Consider the following 26,809-nt stretch of genomic DNA (forward strand, 5'->3'; position numbering starts at 1 on the left):
AGCACAGGCTGTGTGAAGCCAGGAATAGAGTCACACTAAGATTCATAGACCCCAAAGCCAGAAGGGACTATTGTGATCATCTCGTCTGACGCCCTGTATCGCAGATGCCCGAGAACACCCCCCCAATAACTCCCAGAGCAGACCTCTTAGAAAAACATCCAGCCTTGATTTTAAAACGGTCAGGGTCAGGGTCAGGGACAGGGAATCCCCCCCCACCCTGGGTGAGTTGGGCCCATGGTTAATTACTCTCAGTGTTAAAAACGTACACCTTGTCAGTCTGAATGTGTCTAGCTCTTGTTTCACACAATGGAGAACGGGTTCTTCAATCTAGCAGAGAAAAGCATACCATGATCCAATTTTTTTCTCCCCATGTAGGTACTGTAACCAAGTCATCCCTTAACCTTCTCTTGGTTAAGCGAAACAGACTCAAAGAATTCAGTCACTAAGGCGGGGTTTCGAATCCTTTAATCATTCCCATGGCACTTCTCTGAACCCTCTCCAATCCATCAACATCCTTCTTGAATGGTGGGGACCAGTTCTCCACACAGAACTCCAGCAGGGGCCACACCGCTGCCAAAAATAGAGAGGAAATAACCTCTCTACTACTCCTTGAGATACCCCTGCTTATAGGTCCCAGGATTGCCTTAGGCCACAGAGTCACACTGGGAGCTCACGTTCAGCTGATTGTCCACCACAACCCCCCCAAATCTTTTTCAGTTCCCTGCTTCCCAGGCTAGAGATCCCCACACTAGGAGTAGGGCCTCCTTTGTTCTTAGATGTATACATTTAGCCCTATTAACACAGCTAGCACTGAATCAGTGATCTGTCCTCTTCATTAGTTACCACTCCCTCAGTTTTTGGGGCATGTGAAACCCCCCTCCCCCCCCCCCTTAACTTTATCACTGTAGCCCTTAGTCACACTGAAATCAATCTACCATAGTGAGGCTGCTTGTGAGGAAGGGCTGAAGAAAGGCTGCTGAGCCATGATACGGGGGGTTAAGGCAGTGAGCTATAGCTGGGGTACACCCGTATGGAGGGAATTGAGGTCATTCCCATTCTTCATATGTCTGGTCAGCGCCTGGAGTTGAAGTTCAAACAAGACCATTTCAGCCCAAGTCGTGCATGGTGAGATCGCCACATTTACTAGACCCCAGGTTAATTTATAGTGTCAGGCGAAAACTTCATTCGAAGTGCGCCGCTGATAGTGACAAAGAAGGCAAGGCAAGTAACCCAGCTTTTTACTGTGAAATGCTGGGAGCATTAGACGGAGAACCACCGGACTAGACGCGTTACACTAGATCTGTGAGAAAGCGCCACACAGACACGGCAGGAGGTAGTTTATGTCAAAGTTTTATTTGACAAAAATGTAACATTAAGTCTGCCAGAAAGAGCTGAAGAGCAACTTCCATCTGCTCCTCTCTCAGCCTGGAGCATGTGCAGTTTGGTGAGATAAGAATACAGACTGAGCAGGCATCTGTGGTGGTTTGGCTTACATTAAAAATGGAACAAACAATCAGAAGGACATAAGGCTAGACCCTTTTGGTTTCACAGCTTTGGGATTATTCAGGCACAATTCATTGGAGCCTGCTCTCTTGAGGAGGGACAGCAGGTTTCCCTGAGCCCACCACCCTCCCAGCACGTCACACCCCAGCAGGAAAGGACATTGGTGCAAACAAACAAAGTTACTGGATTTTTTTTCCTACCCCTTTTTAAAATTAAGATGTTTTGGGGGTGACTTGGGTGCTCATTAAAGTGAAATAATCAACAGCCTAAACAGTGCGCATGAGCACTCTGCCAGGCAGCTCCACACCTCAACCCCCGCCACCCCCCCAGCTACTCCAGTATCAGATCTCTGCCGGCCAGGAGTTGCTCATTTTGTTGACTGGTGCAATCAGTCCCTATCGGAGAGCCCGAGGAAAGGGAACCTAGGAAGAGCGTGATCAGCCTTAAACCCCCGCCCCCCCATCAGTGGTTCTAGATCTCTGAATGGGGCAATTCACTCACAACATCCCCGCTCCCCTCCACCCTGGCTGAATCTGTGGGCAGCCCCATTCCGGCAGAGGCCCTGTGCTCGCACTCCACACGTGAAGGCCCCTCATTCCCAGGAGAATTGAGCACACAGTGGGATCCCTGTAAAGCAGCCGGGAAGTGAACACTCGCACGTAGCGCGAGCCAACCGACAGCTTAACAGAGCCAGTGGCAAATACTGGGCTTTGAAGCTGCAGTCGTTTTAAAGTCAGAGCAGCAGGTTAAAAATACAAATAAAAATTAACCAATGGAAATCTGTGCCTCAGAAATGAGGCCACCTGGGGCAGAGGACCAGGGCTGTTACTGGAGCTACCCATGGGGATCCCTTACACCTATAAATACATGGACAGCAAGTTACTCTGAACATACATGGGGAACAGTGCTTATAACTTTGCTCTGGGGTGACTGAACTCAGAGGAGTAGGCGTTAAGTCCTGTGATACGTCCTTTCCTTAGTGCATCAGAGTTTCCTCACCCTGGGCAGGCACCTCAGCTTGGACGGATAAGCTACTGAGTCATTCAACTTGGTGTGGCAAGATCTAGATGTTGGGATTATTTTGTCAGGTGACCCAGAAGAAGAGGAGATGTTTGGTTTATGAGCAGGACCAGCTGCTTTGATTGGCACTCCAGTGACCCCAACCCCACATTAATTCTTACAGCAAGCTGCCCAATGGAATTTCTAGGCTGGTGCCAAACGATTGCAGCTGCTAAGATCTCAGAGGCAAATAGGCTTCCCCCACTGCCTCCTTTAGAAGGACAATTGTTGACCTAGGCTGGGCCAGATTAACTCCACCGGTTAGGAATTAAAGATCTTGACTAGAGAGATTTAGAGTTTAGGTTACAAAGCACAGCTCTGATCAGAGCTGATGGAAACCATTGACCAGGAAAGGGAAATCTCCCCTAGTTATAGTAAGGATATTTCCCCACATATTGCCCCAAAGACGCAGTCGCTGGTCTACCCCAAGGCAAAGCACCTTGGATTTGAACGCAAGCTGCATAATATCCCAGGCAGCTTTCCACTGAAGATGCTTCTGTAGCTGAAGAAGGGATTTTGTTTGGTTTCCATGTCTACACAGTTTAAAAAAAGAAAGCAACAGCTCTCCTGGGACTGCAGCTGGAGAAAGGCGAATGTATTGGTATCACGTGACATCGGTTACTTAGGGTCTTTTGTACAGACAAAGGCACCAGAGAATAACCCTCCCCAAGGGAGCCTGAGGTACATTTTGCCAGCAGAATGGTAGGAAGGGTCCTCGCACCCTGTAAACTTCAGCCAGCTGGCTACAATGCAACATTCAATTGAGCCACGTGCACGTCCTATGGCAAGACCAGTCTGCAGAGAGGTGCACATACCTGAAAGCACATCTACGGCACCCACACTTTAAATACACAGACACACAATGAACAGTGGAGAGCAGGAGGTGCCCGCTAGTTAACCAAAGTGGGTCGCCAACAGGAGCTTTTGGGTTTGGTTTTGTTTTTAAAGCCTCTATAGCAAACAGGTCCTATGGCCAAGATGCCCAAGAACCAGAGTGTCCCCTCGTTCAAGGGCCAAAGGATACCCCCGAGACACAGCAGCTTGGTTTCAGTGCTCTCCTAGACGTACTGTTTCTTGGAAGCAGAGCTGCCAGGCCGGCTGGCCTGCCTCTCCTGCAGGGGCTGGGCTCCTGCGGCGTAGGACTCAGGGGAGGGCTTGTGGCCACTGCGCAGAGCCAGGTTCTCCTCGGTGTTGAAGTTGGCCCAGTTCTGCTCGCTCGACAGCTTGTTGTAGGCCAGGTAGGGAGGGGAGTGGCTCTCGCTCAGGGGGAGGTAATGGCACTGCTTGCTGTCTGGGAAGGAGTCTATGTCCACAGCTGGGCTGGGAGAGGAGGAGGCCTTCCTCACGCTGCTGAGCAGGTTCTTGCAGCAGAGGTGGAAGAGTTCCAGGAGGTTGAGGCCCAGGGAGATCATGCCCACCACCATCATGAAGATGATGAAGATAGTCTTCTCAGTGGGGCGGGAGACAAAGCAGTCCACCTTGTGGGGGCAGGGGGCCCTCTCACACACGAAGATGGGTGGCATGAAGAAACCGTACAGGTACCACTGGCCTAAGAGGAAGCCGGCCTCGAAGATGCTCTTGCAGATCACGCTGATGACGTAGGTCCACATCAGGGAGCCACGGATCTTGATGTGACCGTCCTCCGCCACGCAGATCTTGGACATCTTCTTCTGCACCACCACCAGAGCCTGCTCCACCTTCAAGTCTTTGATCTGCGCCGCCCGGAGCTCGCTCTCCCGCTGCTTCAGCTTCTCCTCCCGCCCTGAGAGGTAGATGACGTGGCCCAGGTAGACCAGGGTGGGGGTGCTGACGAAGAGGAACTGCAGCACCCAGTAGCGGATGTGGGAGATGGGGAAGGCCTTGTCGTAGCACACGTTGACGCAGCCCGGCTGCTTGGTGTTGCACAGGAAATCCGACTGCTCGTCCCCCCACACCGATTCCCCGGCCAGGCCCAGGATAAGGATCCTGAAGATGAACAGCACGGTCAGCCAGATCTTCCCAATCACTGTTGAGTGCTCCTGGACCTGGTCCAGCAGCTTCTCCAGGAAGCCCCAGTCCCCCATCTTCTAAGGGGTCTTGTGCTATTGATGGCAGAGAGAGAACAAGAGTTAAGTCAACCTGACAGTTTGACCTTTCAGCCCTTGTTTCCGTGAAAGCCAGAGGTAGGAGACACACGGGGCTTCCCAGATTGCCACACGGCCTGGCAGCACTCCCCACCACTCTGCTCCATGGCTAGTGCTCCGTTTGACTAGGAGCCCAGACAAGAGCCAGAGGGACACCACAGCCTGCCCACCCCCATCCTGAGCCGAGACGCTGGGTTTTAGCCAGCTCCGCATGCAGTTCTTGGGTTCTACAGAGCTAGGTTTAACGCTGTGTGTGCTATCGCTTTGAGGACCAGGTAGCTCTGCAGGAGAGGAAGGACTCAGATGGGCAGCTCCTGTTAGGTGCTAACTGGCTGGTGAGGTCGGGCTTAGGGTTGCCAGCTTTCTAATCGCACGAAACCAAACACCCCTTCCCCGAGGCCCTACCCCTTCTTGCTCTATCCTCCCTCCCTCCATTCACCAGGCTGGGGCAGGGAGTTGGGGTGCAGGAGGGGGGTGCGGGCTCCAGCTGGGGGTGCAGGCTCTAGGGTGGGGCCGGGGATGAAGGGTTTGGGGTGCAGGACGGGGCTCTGGGCTGGGATTGGGGGCATGCAGGCTCTGGGAGGGAGTTTGGATGCAGGAGAGGACTCTGGGTGGGGCAGGGGTGCAGGACGGGGGTCGGGGTCCCAGCTGTGCTTACTGCAGCTCCCAGAAGCCACGTCGTGGCAGCCCCTAGGCGCATGGGCAGCCAGGGAAGCTCCATGCGCTGCCCTCAAACCGCAGCTCCCACTGGTTGAGGTTCCTGGCCAAAGGGAGCTGCGGGGCCAGCACTCGGGGTGGGGGCAGCGCGTGGAGCCTCCCTGGCCGCCCATGCGTCTCGGGGTGGGGGCACGAGGTGCTGGCGGCCGCTTCTGGGCACCGCACAGAGCTGGGGCAGGCAGGGAGCCTGCCTTAGCCCCGCCAACCGGAGCCACCAGGGTCCCTTTTCGACCAGGCATTCCGGTCACAAACCGGACGCCTGGCAACTCTAGTCAGGCCTCGGTGGAGCACAAGACATTTGTTCCCAGCTGAAGCCCGGGCAGGAGTTTGCTATGCTGGCTTAGCCATGCCATCAGAGCATAGGGAGAGCTACTCCCTCCTGGGAGCCCTGGGCTAGTTATGGGACCTTAAAGCTGACCACTGGGGATTTAAGCCGGCTACCATCTCTGCCAAAATACTAGGGCTGCGGCAAGATGTCAGCCTTCCAGAGACTCAAGCCCCCACGCTGGGAGACCACAAATATCCAGCAGAGAAAGCTACACTAGCTAGACAGCATTAGCCACTGAAGGAAGGGGCGGGGGGGATGGGACACCCCCTCTCACCTGGTGATTGCAGGGTGCTGATAAGCCTGGTTAGATGAATAGACAAGTGCAGCTGTAACAAGGGTCCATCAGAAAGCAGCCACCTTACAGCTGGGGGCAGGCTCTTTTTAGTAAAAGGTGCAGGGCCAGTTAAGGGCAGCCCTCACCTTCCTGGCCAGCCACCAGCCCTGCCCCCTTAGCACTGCGAAGCATGGGTGCCCCTGGAATTTAGGGGCTTAGCACAGCCTCTCTCCCACCAGCCCTTGGCAACAGCTCCAGCCAAAGGGTGTCCAGCCGAGAAGCCACTGAGGCAGGACGTAGACTTTAGCAGTCCCTTGGCTTCTTGTAAGAGCTGGGTTAGTGCCACAGGGCAGGTTCGTGCCAAGGCATCCAGGTGCCCGGTGGGTCATCTGTCCCTGAGCAAGGGCATAGGGCAGCAGCCCACACCTGGGGTGTAAGAGGTTAGAGACAGACCAGTCCCCCCTCTCTTTAGAAGCCTCCCCTGCAGATGAGCTGGAGGCTGGGCATAGACAGCTGTGTCATTGCTGTGTGCCCCCCTTTTGACAGCCTTACTGAGGAGCTTGTTAGAGACACAAAAGCACTGGGGCTTAAGCAGCCCTCTTGGACAGGAGCCCAGCCTTCCAGGCAGCACCCCTGCCTGGGCGAGAAAGTGGGGGGCGGGGGGGGGAAGAAGAGCAGGATTTGAAAGCTCCAGGTGCGCTATCCTTCTCCCCAGGGTCACAGCAGCAGACAAAGCAGAGACCCCCCCCCACTTTACCACTTTCTTACCCTTTGAGGTGCAGAGTTTAGTTACTCAGAGCCCAACTCAGCAGAAACAGACTCTGATGTTAATCACCCAGGAAAGTCAAGGCAGCAATGGAGAGACAAGGCATTTCAACCCCAATTAACTGCCCGAAGGGGGATTCACTCACTCAATTCCTTCCCAGGGTCTCACTCACTTTCCAAGGGCACTTCAGAGCTAAGCACAGTGGCCACCCGCTCGGGACAGGGGCTCCTGCAGCACCATGCCCCTAGCCTAGAAAGCTCATTTGTAAGGAACACCTATCAATTAACCAATTAAGGGGTCTGTTGGCTCTTTAAAGCAAGGACTCACAATGGAGACGGGTTGATGGGGCCAGATGCAGTCATAAAAGGGTTAAACTGAGGCAGCCTGGTGCGAAGCCAAGGGCTAAGGCATGCATCACCTGAGCTCCAAGGTGCATGCAGGGGGCTAGGACACAGACCCCCTTTGCATTCCCCCATCCCCTTCCCTGCAGCAACCCTCTGGTTTGCAGCATCTGGGCTGAGCCCCTGTCCCCAGTCCCAGCACCTTGGCCAGCCCAGCCATGCCCCAGAGCAGAGGGGCTGCTTGGCAGAGGGACCCAGCAGCCAGCTGGAGTCTGGTGTTTACTCACCGAAGCCAGGCACAACTGGGTGACTTCAGGCCCAGGCTCCCTGCTGGCCCACAGGCTGGGAATCAAATGCTCTGCCCCAGGTGGGGCAAGGGGGTTACAACCTGTGGCTCTTTACGCAGGAGGCTGTTGCTCCCACCGAATCCCTGAGACTGTTAGAGAGAAGGAGGAAACTGACCCTGGATAGAGTTACACAGGGGGGCGGGGGGAGGAGCCGCAGGAAACTGGGGGTTGGTAAAATTAATAGTTTGGCTGCAGAGCCCTCCTTTAAAGGGGCAGCTGCTTTGGCAGGTGTGCAGGGGGACTTTATTCTTTTCCTGGCCGCGGATTGAATGTGAAATCACCGCAATATTGGGGGAAGAGCAGAACGGCGGGCGGGGGGAAGTGGCCGCGGGGACAGGGGGGAGAGTGGCCCTGCTGGGCTCCCTCCTCTTTCACAGGGAGTCGCAGACGGGGCCAGGGCAGCCTGGAAATAGGAAATGGAGGAAAACAAGCCAGACAGGGCTGAAATAATACTCCTATCAGGCCAGGGCAGGGCCTCCCCCGTGGAGCCAAAACTAACACGGTGAAGGGCTGCTGGGAAGATGCCGGGCCAGGGACCTGAGCTGTGAGAGTCTGGTGACAACCAGGCCTCTGTGGGGGCATCGCCCCCGATAAAGCTCTGTTTTTGGGGCCGTCTTCCCCTGAAGCCAGGGAAGACCTCTGGCATTTGAACCAATGCGCCGGTGCACAAGTGACTTAGGCTGGGGGCTACGGGAGCTGGGAGCCTAGGAAGTGCCCCTCTCAGATGCTTTGCCAAGGGTCCGTCGCCCCTCGTCTAGCTCCCCCTTGTCCTAAGGGGTAAGGCCCTGGCCCAGAGTTCACATGGGGCTCTGCTTAGGGGGTTGAGCTTGCAGGATAAGTGCCTAGCAGGGGGGTGAAGTTGAACAGCTCTCTCTGGGCTGTTGCTGGGGCTGGTGACATACGCAAGGGTTTGGGACGCTCTGAGTTCAGGAGCAGGTCAGACTGCTCCCAGCTGGGCCTGATCCACCATAAAGAGCCTGATCCTTCCACCCTCGCTCGCACTGAGCAGCACTTACCTGGGAAGCCCCATGGATTTCGGCAGGGACTAGTCACCTGGCTGAGGGCTGTGCGACGGCAGTGAGGGGTGCAGACTCAATCACACGCTCAGGGAGGTGAGGGAGGAGGTGACTGGCTCCCAGGGAAGGGCCGAGCGAGTTGAGAGCTGCAGGCAGAGGGGATGGAGGGTTGGCGGCAGCCGAAAGGGAGGGGGGCACTTGCAGGTTCCATGGCAAGGGGGCACGAGGTTGATTTTTGCAGGGGAACTGGCCCAGAGGTGGCTAGTAAAGGAAGACGGGGCTGAGGACCAGGGTTAGAGGGTTCTGACTCTCAGGGTTAGAGGCTGACCATGACCACAGGTGGTAAAGCCCTGACCACAGTAGGAGCCCTGGGGTTTAAAAACAGGTTAATTAAATCTGGGTTGATAACTCCTTTTAGAACGAGCTGTAGGATTTCCCTAATCTAGACAGGGCTGTTCTCTCTGCTGCACTCCGAATCTCTCTCACGCACACACATGTACACACACACACGTGCACCCCTCGTAGGGCAGCATTCCACACCCACGTTACACTCTCTTTGCACGAGGGTACATGACAGCACCCAGCACACGCTGTGAGGCGAGGCACAGCCAAACCCATGATCTCGCTCTCTGGCTATAACCTGCCCTGTACACACATTTTGTACCAGAGCAACGTGTTGGTTTAGGGGGGTGATTCCCCCCCCCCGCATACAATTGTATTGGCACAAGCCCTAATTCTGGGGACAGCTGTACCAGTATAAAGGTGCTTCTACCAGTATATTCCCCGTCCCCTCTGGTCTGTTGCATTCCTAACTGCCCAGGTACTTGGATGTTAGCGAGTAGCACCACCCTTTGGACAGAACGAGAAAGGCACGAGCAAGAGGAATTCGGATCATACAGGGTTTTAAAAGAATGAAAAGACTTTCCCCCCCTCCAGTTTATTCTCATCCACCCAAATAAGCCACCATCCCTCCCCCTCTCCTCGCTCTCTGCCCTCCCCTAAACAGAGGTGATACTTTAGGGCTGCTATTTTCCAACCTGGGTCCCTAAAGTTCAGCTCCTAAATCCATATTTAGGCTACTAGATGAAAGTGGCTTTATTCCCAGAGGTGCCGAGAGGCCACAGGTCCCCGGCTCAGCAGTGGTGCTGGTGACTCCTTCAGGCTATGTGGCTACTCTCAGCAATTTTTGCTAGCCAGGTGCCTCCACTTTCCTGCACTGCTTCTTGAACTCCCTCTTGGGCAAACTGGTTGGATTCTGAGAGGAAAGACACTGAATTCTCAGGCCTGTCTGAAATGTGGGTGATTTCCAGCGGATCAGGTTCTAAGCCTCTCTCCATATAAGGTACTTATCCAGCCCCACTCACCGTAGTCTCTGAGCACCTCATGGTCTGTAATGTGTTTATCCTCACAACACCCTGTGAGGTAAGGAAGTGCTGTTATCCCCATTGTATAGATGGGGAAACTGAGGCACAAAGTGACCCAAGATTATGCAGGGGGTCTGTGGCAGTGAAGGGAAATGCACCCAGGCCAACACCCTAATGACTGGGCCATGCTCCCCCGCCTCCCCCAAGATTTAGGTTTAGTTCCATTTCCAAAAGCGCCTGTGTCCCAGTGTGTCTTAGGCTCCTTGGACACTTTTGAAAATGTCCCCCAGGATCTCTCTGGGCCTCAGTTCCCATCTGTACAATGGACGTGACAGCCCTGGCCTGCCTCACTGGGGTGGTTTGGGAGAATAAATACCTTCAAAGATTAGGAGGTGCTCAGATACCGTGGCCACGGGGGCCACATAGCTTCGTTAGCCAGATGTGGCAATTCGGCAGGCTATTGGTCCGGTTTTAGGCCAGACGATCCTGCTTTTCTAAAGTTTCTCCCCCGTCTGGTACTGAGACAAACCCGGACGTGGTTTTGTCCCGTATCGGACGGGGAGGGAGGGGGCACCATTTTGAAGAGCGTGCAAGGTTATGCCAGCGGGGCAGGGTGGTGTGCGCCTCAAAATGGCATCCCCCTGAGCGTGATCTTGCCTGGTAGCAGCGGAGTATCCGCCATTCTGGGGATGAGGGGCGTGGCCAGCCTCGCGGCAGTAAAAGCAGCAGGACTGATGTCCCCACCCAAACCTGCAGGGGGAGCCGGCGTGTCTGGTGGCAGCGCAAGGAGCTGACGTCCGCTGTGGAACGGCCAGCACCCACTGGGTGCAGCGGAGTCCGCCAAGGACTTGCTTACAGGACCGGGCTTTTAGCAGCAGGCAGACTCACCCACCAGCCTTTCCTGCTCCGCCTGGCACACGGCACTCAGTGGGCGGGGAGGGTGCTGAGATGGTGCAGAATCAGAGCCCTTGGACAGGGGTTGTGTTTTCCTCAGTGGGGGATTCTTCACCAGATTGGTCCCTGGGTGGCACTGGACCGACGGTGGATTCCCACAAAACCACTGGAACTTCTGAAGTTCAAAAGAGGAACCTCAGAGTTACAAACACCTGAGTTATGAACTGGCCAGTCATCCACACACCTCATTTGGGACCAGAAGGAGGCAATCAGGTGGCAGCAGAGACAAACAAAAGCAAATACAGCACAGTGCTGTGATAAACGTGAACGACCAACGAAAAGGGAAAGTTGAAAAAAAAAGATTTGACGAGATCAGGAAACGGTTTCCGTGCTTGTTTCATTTAAATTACGCTGCATGAAAGCAGCATTTTCCCTTCTGCATTGTGAAGTTTCAAAGCTGTATTAAGTCAGTGTTCAGCTGTAAATGTTTGAAAGAACAACCATGATGTTTTGTTCAGAGTCCTGAACGTTTCAGAGTTACAAACCACCTCCATTCCCGAGGTGTTCGGAACTCTGCGGTTCTACTGTCCTTAAAAACAGCATCATCTCTCTCATAAATAAACCTTTCCCTCGGTTAAAGGCACACGCTGATCTAATGGGATGAGCTTAATTAAACAATCAGGGGCCATAACATGCCATCAGATTTTAAGCAGAACTCCTGCACTGGCATAACCAGGGATTTCTGCTGAAATGCCCATGGGGTATATGGCCCTGTGTCTTTAGAAAGGCATGATTCTAGATGTTCTGAACAAGGAAACAAGCTCTCAGAGAGGAGCTTCTCACGAGTAGGACAACAGACAGGGTTTGGTTCCAAGGATCTGATCAGGTGGGGCTCAATTTCACCTTCCTAAGTCCTTTTGAACGGCGTTGATGGAGGTTACGCATGGCATGGGATGTAACTCAGCGTGAGCCAGGGGATCAGAATGTGGCCCTTAGAATATAGGCCCTGATTAAGCAAAGCAGTGAAGCATGTGCTTAATTCTTTTCACATGCTTAAGTCCCATTGGCTTCCAGGGGAGCCGAGTTAGGCCGGTGCTGAGCGCTTGTGACAGCCCCACCCATACTGCCGCTGACGTGTTTAATGTGCAGGGGGTTGAGCTGCAGGGCAGGGAGCTGCTCATTGGGTTACAAATAATCTTGTTGCACTCAGCTCAGGCTCTTTAGCAGGGGGTCTCTTTCAGGAGGCCCTGCTGTGTCATGAAATAGACACCAAGGGCCGGATGACCCACACACTAATCTCTTTATCCTCAGCCACCGCTCATTCCTATCAGCCGGGTGCATGTGGGCCACAGACTCCCAATGCCCTCTGCCTGGGCTGGGCCAATAGGGGTCAGGATCTGTGGCCATGCAACCACAGACAATCCTAGGGCAAGTCATGTCAACCAAAGGGAACAGGTTAGTTTCAAATAGCAACTAGTGGGATTCGCCCCTGGGAAGAGGCACATTAACTAGGGTGGAGGGGCAATGTGAAGGGTGGGGCAGGAACCTCAGCATTGCTGCTAATAATAATAGGCCTCAATAATAAATAATACTGTTTCTGGTAGCACCCCTGATGTGCTAGGCCCTGTACAAACACAAAGCAAGGGATGGTGTGGTTCCTTTATCTGATGTATGGTCATGCCCTAGCACAGTTTCCCCCATATTCAAACAACTCTGATTAGTAGCCTTTGGGCCAGATTCTCCTCTCCTTTTTTACATCAGTCCTACGCCATTGGGGTGTACAACAATGCAGTTCCATTGGGTTTAAAGTGGTTACTGCTGTCACTGGAGAAGTGGTGCTCGGCTGACTTACATCAGAGCTGATGATCGGGACCATTGACTTCAAAGCAGTTACTCCTGATTTGCGCTGGTGTAAGTGCAGAATCAGGCCCACCACTACTCTTTGCAGCCTTAGCTGCTCCTAGCAAAGTTTTCTGATTGAGAATATAAAATTCCTCCGTTCCAGCTGGATTGAAGCTCGTCTCTGGCCTGTTTTCTTCCCCGGATGTTTGGTCTTTCTGTGAGTTTCTGTTTTTCCAGCGACTGACGTTCCCTTCACTATATTTCACTCTGTGCTTTGAGCGGGTGCAGGGAACGTGGACACATGCTCTTCTCTGCACAGGCCTGGCTGTTTCCTGGGACTCATTGGCAAGGGGATCTAGGAAATGCTTCGTCTTTGCAGATGCGCCCCAGAAGCGTCGTCACGTGTCAGCAGTGAAAGCGCGGGACAAAATCACCAAAGCAAAGAGGATTCTGATGCTCGTTGGTGACAAGGTCGCTGTCTACCTTTCCCCCAGGGCTGGAGGTCTCTGGATGGCCTCTCTAGTACATCTGCCAGAATGACTGAGCCATGACAGTGCTGGCAAGGTCAAAGCTGGGTTTTCTAGGAGTGCTGGCGTCTCCCAGAGGCCAGGGGGAAAGAATGACAGAGACCAGTGCTGCTCGAAGCAGGGAATTTGTATGCAGCTAAAGTCCAAGGAGTCTGGGATTTCTCTCCCTCCTTGTCTTAGAACCTGAGCCAAAGTCCAGGGGGAGTTTTCCCATTGACTTCAGTGGGCGATGGATCAGCAGGGATAGGTGTACAGGTGCAGCCCGGTAGAAAGGAATTTCTGAACCGCCGGTACATTTGGGAGTCACATCCCACTGACCTCTGCGGAGCGCTAGTGCCTGGAATGGTGCCACGAAAGGGTTAATAGGAAAGCCTAAAGGGAGGTGGGGCCCAGCAAGGCGAGTCGGTTTTTGAAGCCCCAGCTGGAGTGAGTGTTGACAGGCCCTTTGCATAGAGCCGGGGCTGTTTAAGAATAGATTAAATGGAAATCATCCCTATTTACTGTAATATTTATCAAGGGTTAGTGAATAATTGGGGCTGATCCCTTCTTGATTTCCCGGGGGGATGGAGCCTGCTTATATTGAATTAAAGTTTAATGACATGCAGCGAAGTGGCAGGCTGCAAAGTGGGCAACGCACGTCCCGGCGATGGGCCTGGGCTGATGGAACGCCAGGGCTGATCATCAGTGGGCCGGGGCAAGGCCACGCCTACAGCCCCCCTTCCTGGTTCGGGCCCAACTCTGCTAACCCTAACCCTAACCCTTGAAGCCAAACAGGTGAACTTGTTGGCTTGGGCTCATGCATCCATCCATCCTCAGCTGCGCCTCCTTCTATCTCTGCACTTACCCTTCTCCCCTCCTCTCTCTGTCCCATCCCTACCGTATCTCAGCCATCCATTGCTTCACTAACCAGAGGCAGAAGAGAGTTTTCCTTTCAACATATCAGAGACAATCCCCTCTTTTCTCCAGATTTGGCAGCAATTGTCCATGGAAATGCTTCTAACCACACCTGACTGCAGTTGCACTGATCCTCTTCAAGCTGCAAGGGGGTAAAGCGATACTGAGCTGCTGACTCCCTTTGGTCTCCATTTCAATCCTGGGGCACTTTGTGTTTAGCAAACTTAAATCCAGCTCAATGTCCGTGGGCAATCTCGAGCAGGGACAGCGTGGTCCAGTGGTCAGGACCTCAGGAGACCTGGGTTCTATTCCTGACTCTGCCACTGACCTGTTGGGTGATCTTGGGCAAGTCACTTCCCCGCTCCGTACCTCAGTTTCCCATTTCACCCTGTTCATTTAGACTGTAAGCTCTATGGGACAAGTGTGTACATACAGCACCTACCACAATAAGTCCCTAATAATGGGAGCAACATTCCTAAATGAGATACAGTGGTCCCGTGCTAAAATAGGCAAATGGTCCCCAGCAGAGGCCATGCCCCATCGTATACATCCCTCAGAGAAAACAGGCATGTAGCTGTAGATAAACAATGTAGCATTTATTTGGCCATTCCATTACCTGGTCGATTACACAAATCAAATGTTTGTTTGGCCTCCGGGGGTGGGACATGCATCCCCCAGTCCAGCAGGAAAGCTGTAAAATACAAAATACTAGTCGCGTTGCTGTGAAGCGTTTTTCGGAGCGCCCCAGACAGGAGGAGTGTGGGAGGGGCACATTTACAAAAAAGAAAACGAACAAAGTTGACTGGGTTTGACAAATCAAAACCCAACGGGATGGATCCTCAGCTGGTGGAAACAGGCTATGCCGGTTCTACCAGCTTAGGAGCTCGTCCCAACTTGACTTCGACCCAGCAAACATGTTTGACAAGTAGCTGCTAAATGTTTCTCGTCTATAACGTTTTCTGAGCTGTGCATTGCCTGAGAGAGAACTCCCTGGACGCTGCAGCCACTCAGCAAAATGGAGCGAGGGCTGGCCTGCTCTGCGCTTAAAACTTATACAGGTCTAGCGATGTCGGGCAGGGGTGTGAAAAAAGCCCTCACTCATAGGGTATTTCCACACAACAGCTGCCCAGCTATGGTGCTACAGAGACAGAAGGGGTTTTTCTGTCCATGTCGTTAATCCACCCTCTGGGCGGTGGTAGCTTTGTGGATGGAAGAATTCGTCTGTCGACTTTGCCACGCCTACACCGGGGGTTAGGCCGTGGTTTCACAGCCCTGAGCAACACAGCGAGGGCAATTTGAGTGGAGCCCAGACACTAGAGACAAAGCCATGCTGACAAACCCCCCAGTGCAGATGCAGCTGTGCTGACAGAAGAAGACCTCTGTCGGCATAGGGAGGTGGTGCTTTTACACAGGCAGAAAAACTCCTTCTGTTAGAGTACACTGTGTCTACACTAGAGGGCAATGCCAGCATAGCTACGCAGGCTCTGGAGTGTAGATATAGCCCGTGAGTGGCGACCTGGCATTCATTTTCAGGGGAGGAGGATGGGGGAGTTATTAATATCAGAAGCTTGAATCACCATTACCCTGCGCCTGCTGCAGTCTGCTGCACAGTGAGTGCAAAGTGCTGGCAGATCAGAAGTAGCTGCCCTTTTTACACAGCTGTAAACAGCTGGCCCAAAAGGCTGTGTTCTCCTGCATTCACACTGGTGCCAAGTGGGTACAGAATGTTACCAGGGCAACAGAGAATTGGGCCCAACATGCAGGGCAGCAGAAGCCGGGTTTAGAGGCCTGGCTGGTTGTTAACCAAAACACGGCGCATCAGAGTGGGCCTGCTTCTCATTTACATGCAGGCCATTTTACACCGCTCTGGGCGTATAAAGGGAGACAGGTGGAGCGGTGTGTGTGAATAAGGATCTGGGACTTTTGTTTCACAGTCCAGGCCGGTCAGCTGCTGAGCTAATGAGAAATAAAACAGCACTTCTAAACAGGTTGCACCTCTGAATCTCTTTTAATCTCGTCCTCTCGCAGCAGGGAAATGTTTTCCTGGGATTTCTAAAGGAGCTGTGTGGCCATTAGGGCACAATAGTACGAGCAAACAGACTGACCTTCTCCATGCAGATCCTTCAAGGATGACATTGGTCCTTATGGCCTGATATTGACCAATCAGTAAATATCAGCCTGGCAATCGACAGAGCTTAAGGTCCCAACAGAAGCCAATGTTTGCCTTTAGGACAGCCTGAATTCGTGCCAGCAGAATCCGAGACACTTGTTACTTACCTGCTCCTAAACAAAAAAGTGCTGGTTTTGGGGTCAAAATGACTTTTTGTTTCAAAATTTAAGTTAAATTATGTAAAAATAATTTAAGTATAAAAAAGGTCAACATCAAAACAAAAGGTTTGGAAATTACCAAAAGGAAGTCTCTCATTCGACCAGATCAGAAATTCCTTTTGGATTCTCGGTTCATGAAAATTTTCATGGTTTTGACTTTTTGTCCTGATTCAGGACGGGAATTTTTTTTGAAGTCTCAAAAATTCTTGTGGGATGGGCCAACGTTTCCCAATATACACAAGCATGTGCACCATCAGCTACTCAGGACTCTATTTTAGTCAGAAACATCTTGGTGAAGTACTAAAAAAAATCCAAAGAACAAGAACTTCCTGCAAATACATATACACTCAGATTCCTCAGATCTTATGGACTTATGTCCTGACCTAGCCAACCATGCAACATCAGTTACCGGGGTGCATGGGTATGGATTTCCAACCATTGTTAATAATAAACTCACTGGAACAGAGTCATGTCTGGTGTATTTGGACTGACACCTCAACTGGATTTGACTGGCGTTATCCCAGGGATGAATTTGACACGTTTAATTTGAATTTTGCATCCCGATCCCATTTTCAACCAGGAATGGGAGAACTCATTGGGTTTCAGCCAGAAGCTACTTGGTAACGGGGGTTTACAGAGTTAGGGAAAATGTTGAACATTACAACAGAAAACAACTTAAACCAAAAATTGTAAGGCCAGAGTCTCAGCTGGTGGAAACTGGCCTCGCTCCGTTTATGTCACCTGAGATCTGGCCCAGAACAGGTCACAAACCCCCAAACTCCACTGGGCTGTTCCGCTGCTTCTTGAAAATATACAAAACTCTTTCCCCCGCAGAGTCACTGTTACTCCTGCCACTCAGTTCAGAACGGAGAAGCTGGGCTGTGGAATCACTGTTATAGCTCTTGCATTAACTCAAGGTTTTGATCTAGGATGTTTTACTGACTAAACTCTTCCAGGCAAAGTTTAATGCCCTCCCTAGGCACCCGAAGGCACAGTGCGGGGGCTTCTTTGCTCTCTGATCTGAGTGCTTTTGGAGAGAGGTTGAAGTTTCTGAGATAGATGCAAACTACAGAGACTCTCCCAAGAGAGACACCCACAATCCCACTCTGTGCCTATGACTTTATTCCCACAGAATTGCTAGACCCCATGGACTTGGTTCTTTGGTAAGGTCACGGTTCACGGGAAAGGCCAGGATTTGCTCACTGCTTCTGTATCTGAATAAAGCCCCTTCCATCAACATCCTAGTTAATGAACCATCCGCTGAGGTACTGAGCCCAAGCACCTCTCTACGCAACGTGATGGAGTCTGCGAAGGGAGCTGGCGCTTGGGGCCTGGCAGCTGTGAGTCTAGCAGAGGGGGGAGAGAACAGCAGACAAATATTGTCCTTGGCAACTTTACATTAGTCATTTCTCCGAAGATTTAAAAGCCAGCCGTCTCCTCCCTTCCCTTGTGGCCTGTCTGAGCACGTAGGAGGGAAGCTCCAACCTGCAGGATTGCATGGAGTGGCTTGATACCATGTAAATAATGAAAAGCATAGACTTTTGGATTCACACATCCTCCTTGGCTAGGCAAACCACCCACCTGTGCCCTGCATGTTAAGAGCAGCTGCAGCATATAAACTTACTGCCAGGGCCTTGTTCTTTCCGCCCGGCCCCAACAAAATGCAAAACTCAGTCAGCCACGCCAAACGGGGAGAGCTCCTGCCTTGGCGATGCGCCTCCTCTCCCTTGATTTGTCATAGCCATTGAGGTCCCATTGAAATACTCCAGTAATACTTGAGGCATGGCAGGCAGCCATCTTGGAAGTCAGTTGTCCCTGGCCAACATCAGGGCTTTTCCCTCCCCCGACACGCCCTGTCAGATCACAGTCAAGTTGGGAGAGGAGGCCTGGAGGGCATCCAAAGGCTTGTTCTTGGCCTTGCCGTCCTGCTGCTCCAGCTTCAGGTGGCACTGGCAGGTGGAAGCCTGGTTGTAGTTGACCAAGCGCTTGGAGTTCTTCTTCCACTTGTGTAGGCTCCGGACAGCCCGCTTGAAGATGAGGTAGAAGATCTCGCAGACGGTGAGGACAATGCAGAGGGCGGAGGCCCCCACCATGAAGTAGGTGAAGACCTTTTTCTCAGTGGGCCGGGCAATGTAGCAGTCCACGATGTTGGGGCAGGGGTCCAGGTTGGCGCACTTGACCAGGCGAGGCAGGTCAAAGCTATCCCACATCTTGTGGAGGAGGTAGAGGAAGCTGATCTCGATGGTCAGCTTGAAGAAGAGGGTCAGCAGGTAGGTCCACCACAGCCCGCCGTGTTTCTTGCCCGGGTTGTGATAGAGCTTGGGGCAGTCCTCACCATTCTTCTCCCGGTTTTTCTTCTCCCGGTCCTCCCGGTAGGCCACGTGCATGATCACCAGCAGGGAGGGGCAGGTGACGAAGATGAGCTGCAGGGCCCAGAGGCGGATGTGGGAGATGGGGAAGTAGTGGTCGTAGCAGACGTTGGTGCAGCCGGGCTGCTTGGTGTTGCAGTCAAAGTCCTTCTGCTCGTCCCCCCACACGCGCTCCGCCGCCACCACGTAGACCAGCACCCGGAAGACGAAGACCACGGAGAGCCAGATGCGCCCAAAGGCCGTGGAGTACTTGTTCACCCCGCTCAGCAGGCCCTGCAGCATCTTCCAATCCATGGTGACGGGCCTCGGGGGAAGCCAGACTCACCTAAGGCAGAGAAAAGCAAGAGAAATTTGCAGATGAAGGGAACTCAATGGGAAATATCAAATGGCCAGATCCCCAGCTGGTATAAATCAACGCAGCTCAGCTGAAGTAAGCAGAGCTTCACTGATGCACCCCAGCTGGGAGCTGGTCCAAGCAGTTTTGCTCAGTGATTCTCTTGGTTTTGAAAGAACTCACATTTCAATACCTTGATCCTCACACCAGGCTGCCCCTGTCCTTGGAGCAAACACACCAGGGGGCACCCCTTTAAGAAGGGATCTGTAACTTCAACCCCTCGAAACGGAAAAGTGCCCAGCAAGAGGGCAAAGACTATGGGGAGCAGAGCTCTGGCTGGGGAAATTCATCCATCTGCAGAAGGCCCCCTCCCCGGGATTCGGAGCCCAGGCTCCAGCCCGAGCGGGAACGTCTGCATTGCTATTTTTAGTCCCATAGCTTGAGCCCCCCACCATGACCATCGACTCAGGCTCTGCGACTTGCTGTCATGGGTTTGGCTGGTTTTTTATTGCAGTGTGTAGACGTACCCCGAAGCCCTCGGGGCAGAGCTCTGGCTGGGAGTGGGATTTAGCCGGCAGAGTCGTTGTGATAGCCCTCTGCACGGGGTTAATTGCAGCCACTGTGAGTGTAGTCTCTCCCGCATGACCGATGTGGCTGCAGGGGCTCTGGTGACTGGAGAACCGGTGGCTCGGAGTCCAGGAGCTCCAGAATGGCCCCGTGTGACTGCCCCGCTCCAGAACTGTTTCCAGAGCGTCTCTTTGGGGAATCTGGAAACCAGTCGGCATGCTCCCTCCCACAGCTGGGAGCAGGAATGAGGCTGAGGCTTTGCTGAGAGCCATTAGGGCCTTGCACCTGGGCTCAGGAGGGAGCAGCTCCTGTTGGCTTATGGGTTTTACCAGGCCAGAGCTGAAGTAGATCCTAGATCTGGCACCCGATACATTCTTCCTCCCTCCCTTCCTCCCTCTTGGTACAGACAGATCATCAGTCCAATCCAGACCCCGTTCCCTAGTGACAAAGGCTGGGATTGCCAAAGGGATTTAGGCCTCCAACTCTCACTGCAATTCAATGGGATTTAGGCGTCTAATTCCTTAGGCCACTCAGCCACCAAAGTCAGCCTGGGGATGAGGCTAACACAGCCCACGTCAGAGCCAAGGGGAGCCGTCCCACCTGAATCCAGGCTACATCTAGGTCAGCTGGCATCATTAACCCATGCAGTGCTGAATGTTTTCATTTAGCCTGCTGAGTCACAGCTGAATTGCGGAGTGACTCATCTGTATTGCTCATCGCATTGACAAAGGCTTATTAGTAAGAGATGACGAATTGGGCAAGGTACCTACCTGCAAACCAAAGCACTGGACAATTAGCTGCCTGATTCTTCGCTCATTTACACTGGTGTAAATCAGGGATGACTTTACTGAAGTCAGCTGGTAAAAGTGAGTGGAAGATCAGGCCCTGAGATTCAGACATAGGGTAGGACTTCTGTGTTTCAATGCACTGAACACTGTGGAGGTAGATTTCAGCAAAAGAAATGCAAAGCCCCAAAGACAAGCTGTCAGGGGCGTTTGGGGCATATTCCCCAATATACAAGCTATGCAGGGTCAGCCTTCACCTTACCCCAGTAAGAGAACAAAGCAGGAGCCACATGAAACTGATTGCCGGAAACCAAAAACTTGGTGGAATATTTTGCAGGTTGGATATAAAACAACTAAATTATATGATAGGCTTTTACTCCTCTCGATTAACAACTGGAAACAAGAGGAGGGGATCGTAGTCTAGAGGGTCAGAAATGTATTAACCCTTTGCTGATATTGGGGTGTGGATCTTGCAACATGTGCTAATGTGTGACCGTTCCCAGAAGAGCCAGATCCAAGGTCTTTTCATTCTGTTTGTACAGCCCCCAGCACAATGAAGTCTTGGTCCTTGACTAGGTGCTATGGTAACACACATAAATCGTAATAATGCTCATAAAGGTGATTGATCACTACAGAGCAGGTGTGAGAATCAAAATACCACCCAACCTGGAAGCAGAGCTGGTGGAAAAACTTCCACTCTGCACTTTCCCATTCCTAAATGATTGCCTCATATCTCCTAATGGCCTGGGTTAGCCCCTCTGCACAGGGACGTAGCATGCAAAGCACCCCTAGATACATAATAATCATCACTAATTGTATCTGCTGCAGCCCACACTTTGTAGGATGATGCATAAAGCACAGCAACATGCTGGCTCCTGGCCCAAGCGAAGAGGGTGAGTAATGGTGCTAGGTCGATCCCCATTATTGCCGTGGTCGGGGTGGGAGGCCCATGGACAATGCTGAGGAGAAGGTCTCTGAAACATCCTGTGGAAAAGTTAGTAGGTCCAAATTCTAATCCAATGTGATTTTCTTAATTTAATAACTAGAGCTATTCAGCGTATGGGTTTCCCCCCCTCAAAGTGTCATTTTCAGCAAAAAATAAAAAATAAAAAATTGAAACCCCAAATATTTTGGCCAAATCCTGAGATATTTCAATTCTGAAATGCTTCTGTGGTGCCTCATGGGAATTGTAGTTTAGCTGCCTCATGTCCATGTTCACCTCTATAGACCAGGCTCCCTGGTTGGACTACATCTGCCATAATGCTAGGGGGCCATGTAGCATGGCAATTGCTTGGTTGCAGTGCACCATGGGAGATGAAGTCCAGCTGGGGAGCCCAGCCTGTAGAGGAGAATGGGAGCAGGAGGCACTGGAACTATAACTCCCAAGAGGCACTGCAGCAGTCTTTCAAAATTGAAATATTGTAGTTTTCTGGCCATTCAGTGTTTTGAGTACACCAAAAAAAAAAAAAAAAAAAAAAAAAAAAGTCTACAGAAAGCAGACATTTTTCATCAAAAACTGGTTTAATCAAACCCCCAATTTTCCATCAAAAAATAATTTAGATGGAAAATTTATGACCCGCCTTACGAAGAACGCGTTGGCTGCTCCTCCTGGGATTGTCCGCTACAATCAGTCTGCAAATCTCTGACTCAGAAAGCGCCACACTATTTGTCAGCTCCTGCCCATATCCCACCACCTTGCCTTTAAAGCCCCTCCCAAAATTCCAAAGCCCTGACTGCTCTGCCTGGCCATAAAAGACCTCATGGCAATCTTCTTACAAGTGGGGCTGTGGAGGGGGTTTTCCCCAGGACTCTTTGCTGCAGCAGCCCCTTCTCCCAGTGTTGTGTGCTCTGTCTGCTGCCCTCTACCCCAGCGGCAGCTGGATGCAGTTTGTGATTCTGTGGGACGAAGGAGGGATACTCTTCCCAGAAGACAATACACTGCCCAGGCAGGGAGTGAGCTGAGACCCCCAGGAGACAGCACCGGTAGAGTCCTCAGTGGACTCATTTGCAGTTCTGCTGGGGCTCACTCCTGGGACTTCCGGGCCATGGCCCAGTTGACTGCATAGCTCACACTGTGTAGCATGAACTCCCAGAACTAGGCCTCCTCTGTGCCGCCTCCCCCCACCCCAACTTTGGAACAACCTGCTCCCTGGCAGACCAGCTTGGGTTTTACCTGCACGCCGCCTCAGGATGCTTTATTAACCAGTCTAGTTAGTTTCAGATAGCTGGCCAGCCCGGGAGCTAAATGCCTTCCTAACTAGAACAATGAATCTCCCTGTCATCTGGGCCACACAAAACAGACAGGGTGGGTTCCCTTGCAGCCTTAACCCTGCACGCCCTGCCTGCTGTAGGCGCAAGTCGGAGGTCTAGGAAAGATCATTCTGTGGGTGGTTTAATTCCAGTCGAGTTTTTAATATTGTTCTCTCTATAATATCAAAGAAAAGACGCACTTGATTTAGGTGCCTATAGAGAAGTTTTCAGGTATAAGGGCCAAATTGTGGCTAGGGCACTGGACTGGAACTCAGGAGAGCTGGGTTCAATTCCTGGCTCTGCCTTTGGTTGGCTGGGTGAGCTCGGGCAAGTCACTTCCCCTCTCTGTGCCCCAGTTTCCCCATCTGTAAAATGTGGATAATGACACTGACCTCCGTTGTGAAGTGCTTTGAGATCCGCTGATGAAACTGCTATACCAGAGCTAGGTGTTGTTATATTCTCAGCTACACCACCTGGCTATCTAGACAGCTCAGCCAATTTCGGTAGCACCCTAAGTTACACTAGTATAACTGAAAGCAGAATTTGATCCTTAAGGGGTAGCTATAGCAAAAGTGACTACAGAGTGTCCCTTTCTTAGTGCCCAATAGCTGTTCCCTACATTTTCACAATGGACTAGTAATTTGGGGGTGCCTCACTGATAGGGTGCTCAACACAAGACACCCTAAAGGGGCTGATTGTCAGGCAGTGGGTGCTCAGTAGAGCTGGTTAGGAAATGGTGAAGGAACCATTTTTGTCCTGGAAAATGCTAAGTCAGCAAAACCCACACTTTCTACAGGCAAGGGGCAGTTCTGACAACTTTTCTTTACTTGAAAGATTGGGGTGGGGGGAAGCTTTGAAATTGTCAAAACACTTCATTTCCATGTTTTCAAAATGAAAAATTCTGGTGTAGTTCAAAGCAACTTTTCATTTCAAAATTTAAGCTACTTATCGTAAAGAAATTAGTAAAAACAGGTCAAAATCGAAATGACACCTGTAGAAATTCTCCAAGTGAAATGTTTCTGTTGACCCGATCTGAGATTTTTTCCTCCTGGTTTGTGATCATTTTTGCAATTTTGATTTTCCATCCTAATTTGCGACAGGAAAATGTTTCAATGTTGTGAAAACGTTCATCAGACACAAAAACCGTTTCCCACCCAGCGGTGTGCTCAGCACTTTCTGAATATCGCAACCCTTTAACGCGTCTCAAGTTGAGCACGCAAAAGCAGTCCCGACTTTTGAGCATGCAGGCCCATGTCACTGAATCAGAGCTGTTCACTGTACTGACAAAAGGCAAGTGGTCTTCTGCTGTGATTATAGCCTGGGAGGTGGGGGTGGGGAGAAATGCGCCTATAGGGAGCGTGAGCTGGAGTCCATTGTGCTTCTTATTTCATCAAGACAATTGTCAGCTAGATTTTGATCTCAGAGCCTATTTCTGGTGGCAGCGCTGTTAGAGGTAGAAAGGATACAACTGCATTTTCAAAACCCTCCCTTGACTTTACGTAATGGGAAGTTAGCAAAATGACCTTTACAGGTGTAAATGTGTCTCTTTGGAGATGGGATTCTTTGAGAAAGCACCAAGAGGGTAGCCCCCCGATAATTTTTATGCAGTCACTGTGCAGTTGGTCAGCAAAAAGCCCATGCATCACTGAAGCAGGCTAGCGAGGGAGTTAAGTGGCACAGAGGCCTTTTACTGGCCTTCTGGACAGGGGTGAATTTCACCCTTTGAAAATAGCAGCGGGCAAAAAATCACAGAGAGGGCCGTGCATGCAATACAGCATGACACTGGAAACCCTCAGCAGAGATCTTCTGCATTTCATTCTGAATTTCCGAGGAGGGTTTTGTGACGTTTGCCTTGCTTGGTTCAAATTGCAGGACTGTTTTTGAGTCAACATGCTTCCAGTTGTCTTGAAAAATTGTACAGATTTTGAGCACACACCTCTATATTTTGCAAATTTTCATTTGGATAATTATTTTTTTAATATTGAAACCTGCAAAAGGGCAAATGCTCAAAATCTTTCCCGGCAAAATTGGCCTTTTTACAAAAATGATGATGTTGCCCGGCTGTGGAATGTGCTGGAATAAAACTTCAAAGCCACTATTGCCCAAAATTCATGGGCAAATGCTCCGTCTTTTTCAGAGGCTGCTAACCAGAACAGAGACAACCAACAGCTTCTGCGCTTCAATCCCTTTCCTGAGGTAGCAGCAAGTTCCGTAACCAAAAGCCCTGATTGCTCTTTAGACGTCGGATCACTGGGTGTTTGCACTATTCATGCGGAAAGAATGTGCCCATGGTCATGAAATGAATCGTGGGAAGGAATAAAGGTTCCCTGGACTGGACGAGCTGGTTCTGGACGATATCAGGTGTATTTTATAGAAGACACAAAGGCCTTGACTGAAAGCCCATTGGAATGACTCCCATTGACTTCAATGGGCTTTGGATCAGAGCCAAGAAAGAACATTCAGTTTAAGCCACTGTAAAGGAAGTTAGTGAATGTGAGAGCTGGCTGAATGGTAGAAGGACTGATTCACAGATATGTTAGATTCTGGTGGCTTCTGCAACAGAAGACAGAAAGGCCCGCTAGAAGGCCCCCAAGCTATTCAGTGGGACACGGCTCCTGGGCATGGGACCTTATCCATGTCCTCCAGGATTTAGAACATTTCAGGGACGTGATTGAAGCCCCATCTCCATGGCACAGTGCGGTCTTGCTGTAAGCGTGTTGGGGGACAAGACTGCTTTGCCTGGATCCCCTGACTCACATCACTGTAATGCACATGGATGTAGTCTTCCTTAGTGGATTGATACCATGAGGCTGAAGGCTCTTCTGCTTTCTACTGATAGCAAGGAGACCCACCCATCCCTCCGGTAGAGAAACTGCCCATGCGAACGGAGGCCCGAGGGTTGTTTGCTTCTGTGCAGTGTTCCGATGACGGTTACAGGTGGAGTGAGAGGCGAGGACAGGCATGTATGCAAAGAGAGACGGGGCTGGGTAGGGAACATAGCCCAGTGGGGGGATGCTGGGGCATTATAGGGAATTAGAGGCAGGTCTGAGCAAGTTGGTACCCTCCAGTGGCAAAGACATTTTGGTTTCCAGGAGAATCTTTATGAGCCAGGGGTAGGAACCATCAGTTCCTGGGCTTGGATAATTTAGCAGCATCCAAAGAGGGGCATGAACCCCACCAGATGGAGGACAATGCCCCCCACGCCTTCTAACATTGAGACACATAGGTTTTCAGAAAATAACAGCCTGATCGGAAGCCAACTGACTTTGGATTGGGCCCTAAGTGTGGTTTTCTTTCTATATCCTAGCAACATTTCTGAGAGACTTTCTCATGTGCCCTTCTTTCTCTCTGATTATTGGACAGTTCACCACTTCGCTCTGGAGATAGGAACCTTTCAGACACGTTATGTTGGACCTTCTAGTGATCCGGGACAGGTTATTTATTTTTTTATAGCCCACACAATATAAATCTTGCATGAAACAATGTGAAAAAATCCAGCCGCATTTCCCCTTCCACTTCCCCCAGACCCTTCTCTTCTCTTCTGTTCTCCAAATCTAAAACCCAGCAGCCTGGCTGATCAAAATGACTTAAAGGAAAATGTGAAATAAATACAGAGTTCCTTCACAGATGTGTATAACTCTACTTTGAAAGGGAGGGGGAAATTGTCTACTCAGGTCAGAACCATTTCCTAGTGCTATTCTTTGGCACCCAGCTTAGAGTCCTGTATTCGATACTCCAGAGAAACTGAAGGTAAATTGCACTCACCTGCACAGCTCTCTGTCTGTCCCGATATTTCCTGCTTAATGCAAAAGCAGTCAGCTCCCCCAAAGCAGCCCTGTTTAAAGGCTATGCCGTTGAACCGCCTTCCCTGCAGAAGGAAGACAGGGAGAGAAAGGCAGCATGAGGTCTCCAGCTCATCTCCACGCAACAACCTCCCTTATTTTCTGCCCAGCACGGAAGGTGTGGGCCTGCAGGAAGTGTGCAAAGAGAAAAGAATTCGTCTCAGGCTGGTGAACCAGTATAAGAAGCCAGGGGGAGCAAGGGCAGGGCCTCACTTTCCCGGAGCTTCACCAGGAGCCAGGACGGCTGTGCAGCTAGGAGCAGGGAGCTAGCTTCCACCAAGCAAAAGGCTGTAACACCTCCGGACCAGGGGCCAGCACCCTCACTGATGCCAACGTGCC

The 26,809-nt window shown here is 51.4% G+C and overlaps 2 protein-coding genes across 7 annotated transcripts in view; both read right to left on the reverse strand.

The window, feature by feature from the left end:
* Nucleotides 1-1,334: 1,334 nt before the first annotated feature.
* GJA4 (gap junction protein alpha 4) lies at nt 1,335-15,121 on the reverse strand. 5 transcript variants are annotated; one of them, XM_043532209.1, is made up of 3 exons: nt 15,111-15,121; nt 6,773-6,891; nt 1,335-4,643 (listed from the first exon to the last, which is right to left on the reverse strand). In XM_043532209.1, exon 3 carries the CDS (start codon nt 4,623-4,625, stop codon nt 3,621-3,623), a length of 1,005 nt encoding a protein of 334 aa, XP_043388144.1. In that variant the 5' UTR covers nt 4,626-4,643; nt 6,773-6,891; nt 15,111-15,121; the 3' UTR covers nt 1,335-3,620. The 5 variants fall into 5 exon arrangements, with proteins under 5 accessions (XP_043388144.1, XP_027678985.2, XP_043388143.1 ...); XM_027823184.3 differs by lacking the exons at nt 6,773-6,891; nt 15,111-15,121 and adding an exon at nt 7,399-7,608; XM_043532208.1 differs by lacking the exons at nt 6,773-6,891; nt 15,111-15,121 and adding an exon at nt 6,916-7,062.
* Nucleotides 14,571-26,809, reverse strand: part of GJB3 (gap junction protein beta 3) — a 30,453-nt gene continuing 18,214 nt past the window's right edge. The window contains exons 2-3 of one of the 2 annotated variants that reach the window (XM_043532214.1): nt 26,394-26,496; nt 14,571-19,017 (exon numbers count right to left, since the gene is read on the reverse strand). In XM_043532214.1, the coding sequence (XP_043388149.1) occupies nt 18,180-18,986 (807 nt within the window). In that variant the 5' untranslated portion in view covers nt 18,987-19,017; nt 26,394-26,496 and the 3' untranslated portion in view covers nt 14,571-18,179. Of the gene's footprint in view, nt 19,018-26,393; nt 26,624-26,809 lie in introns of those variants that run through there. The other variant, XM_007060704.4, reaches the window with a different exon arrangement.

The sequence above is a fragment of the Chelonia mydas genome, chromosome 19, assembly GCF_015237465.2.
Source record: "Chelonia mydas isolate rCheMyd1 chromosome 19, rCheMyd1.pri.v2, whole genome shotgun sequence".
NCBI classification, from domain to species: domain Eukaryota; kingdom Metazoa; phylum Chordata; order Testudines; family Cheloniidae; genus Chelonia; species Chelonia mydas.

Bases quoted from the DNA above. Each gene is read 5' to 3' on its own strand.
- GJA4 (XM_043532209.1), bottom strand. From the start codon at position 4,625: ATGGGGGACTGGGGCTTCCTGGAGAAGCTGCTGGACCAGGTCCAGGAG.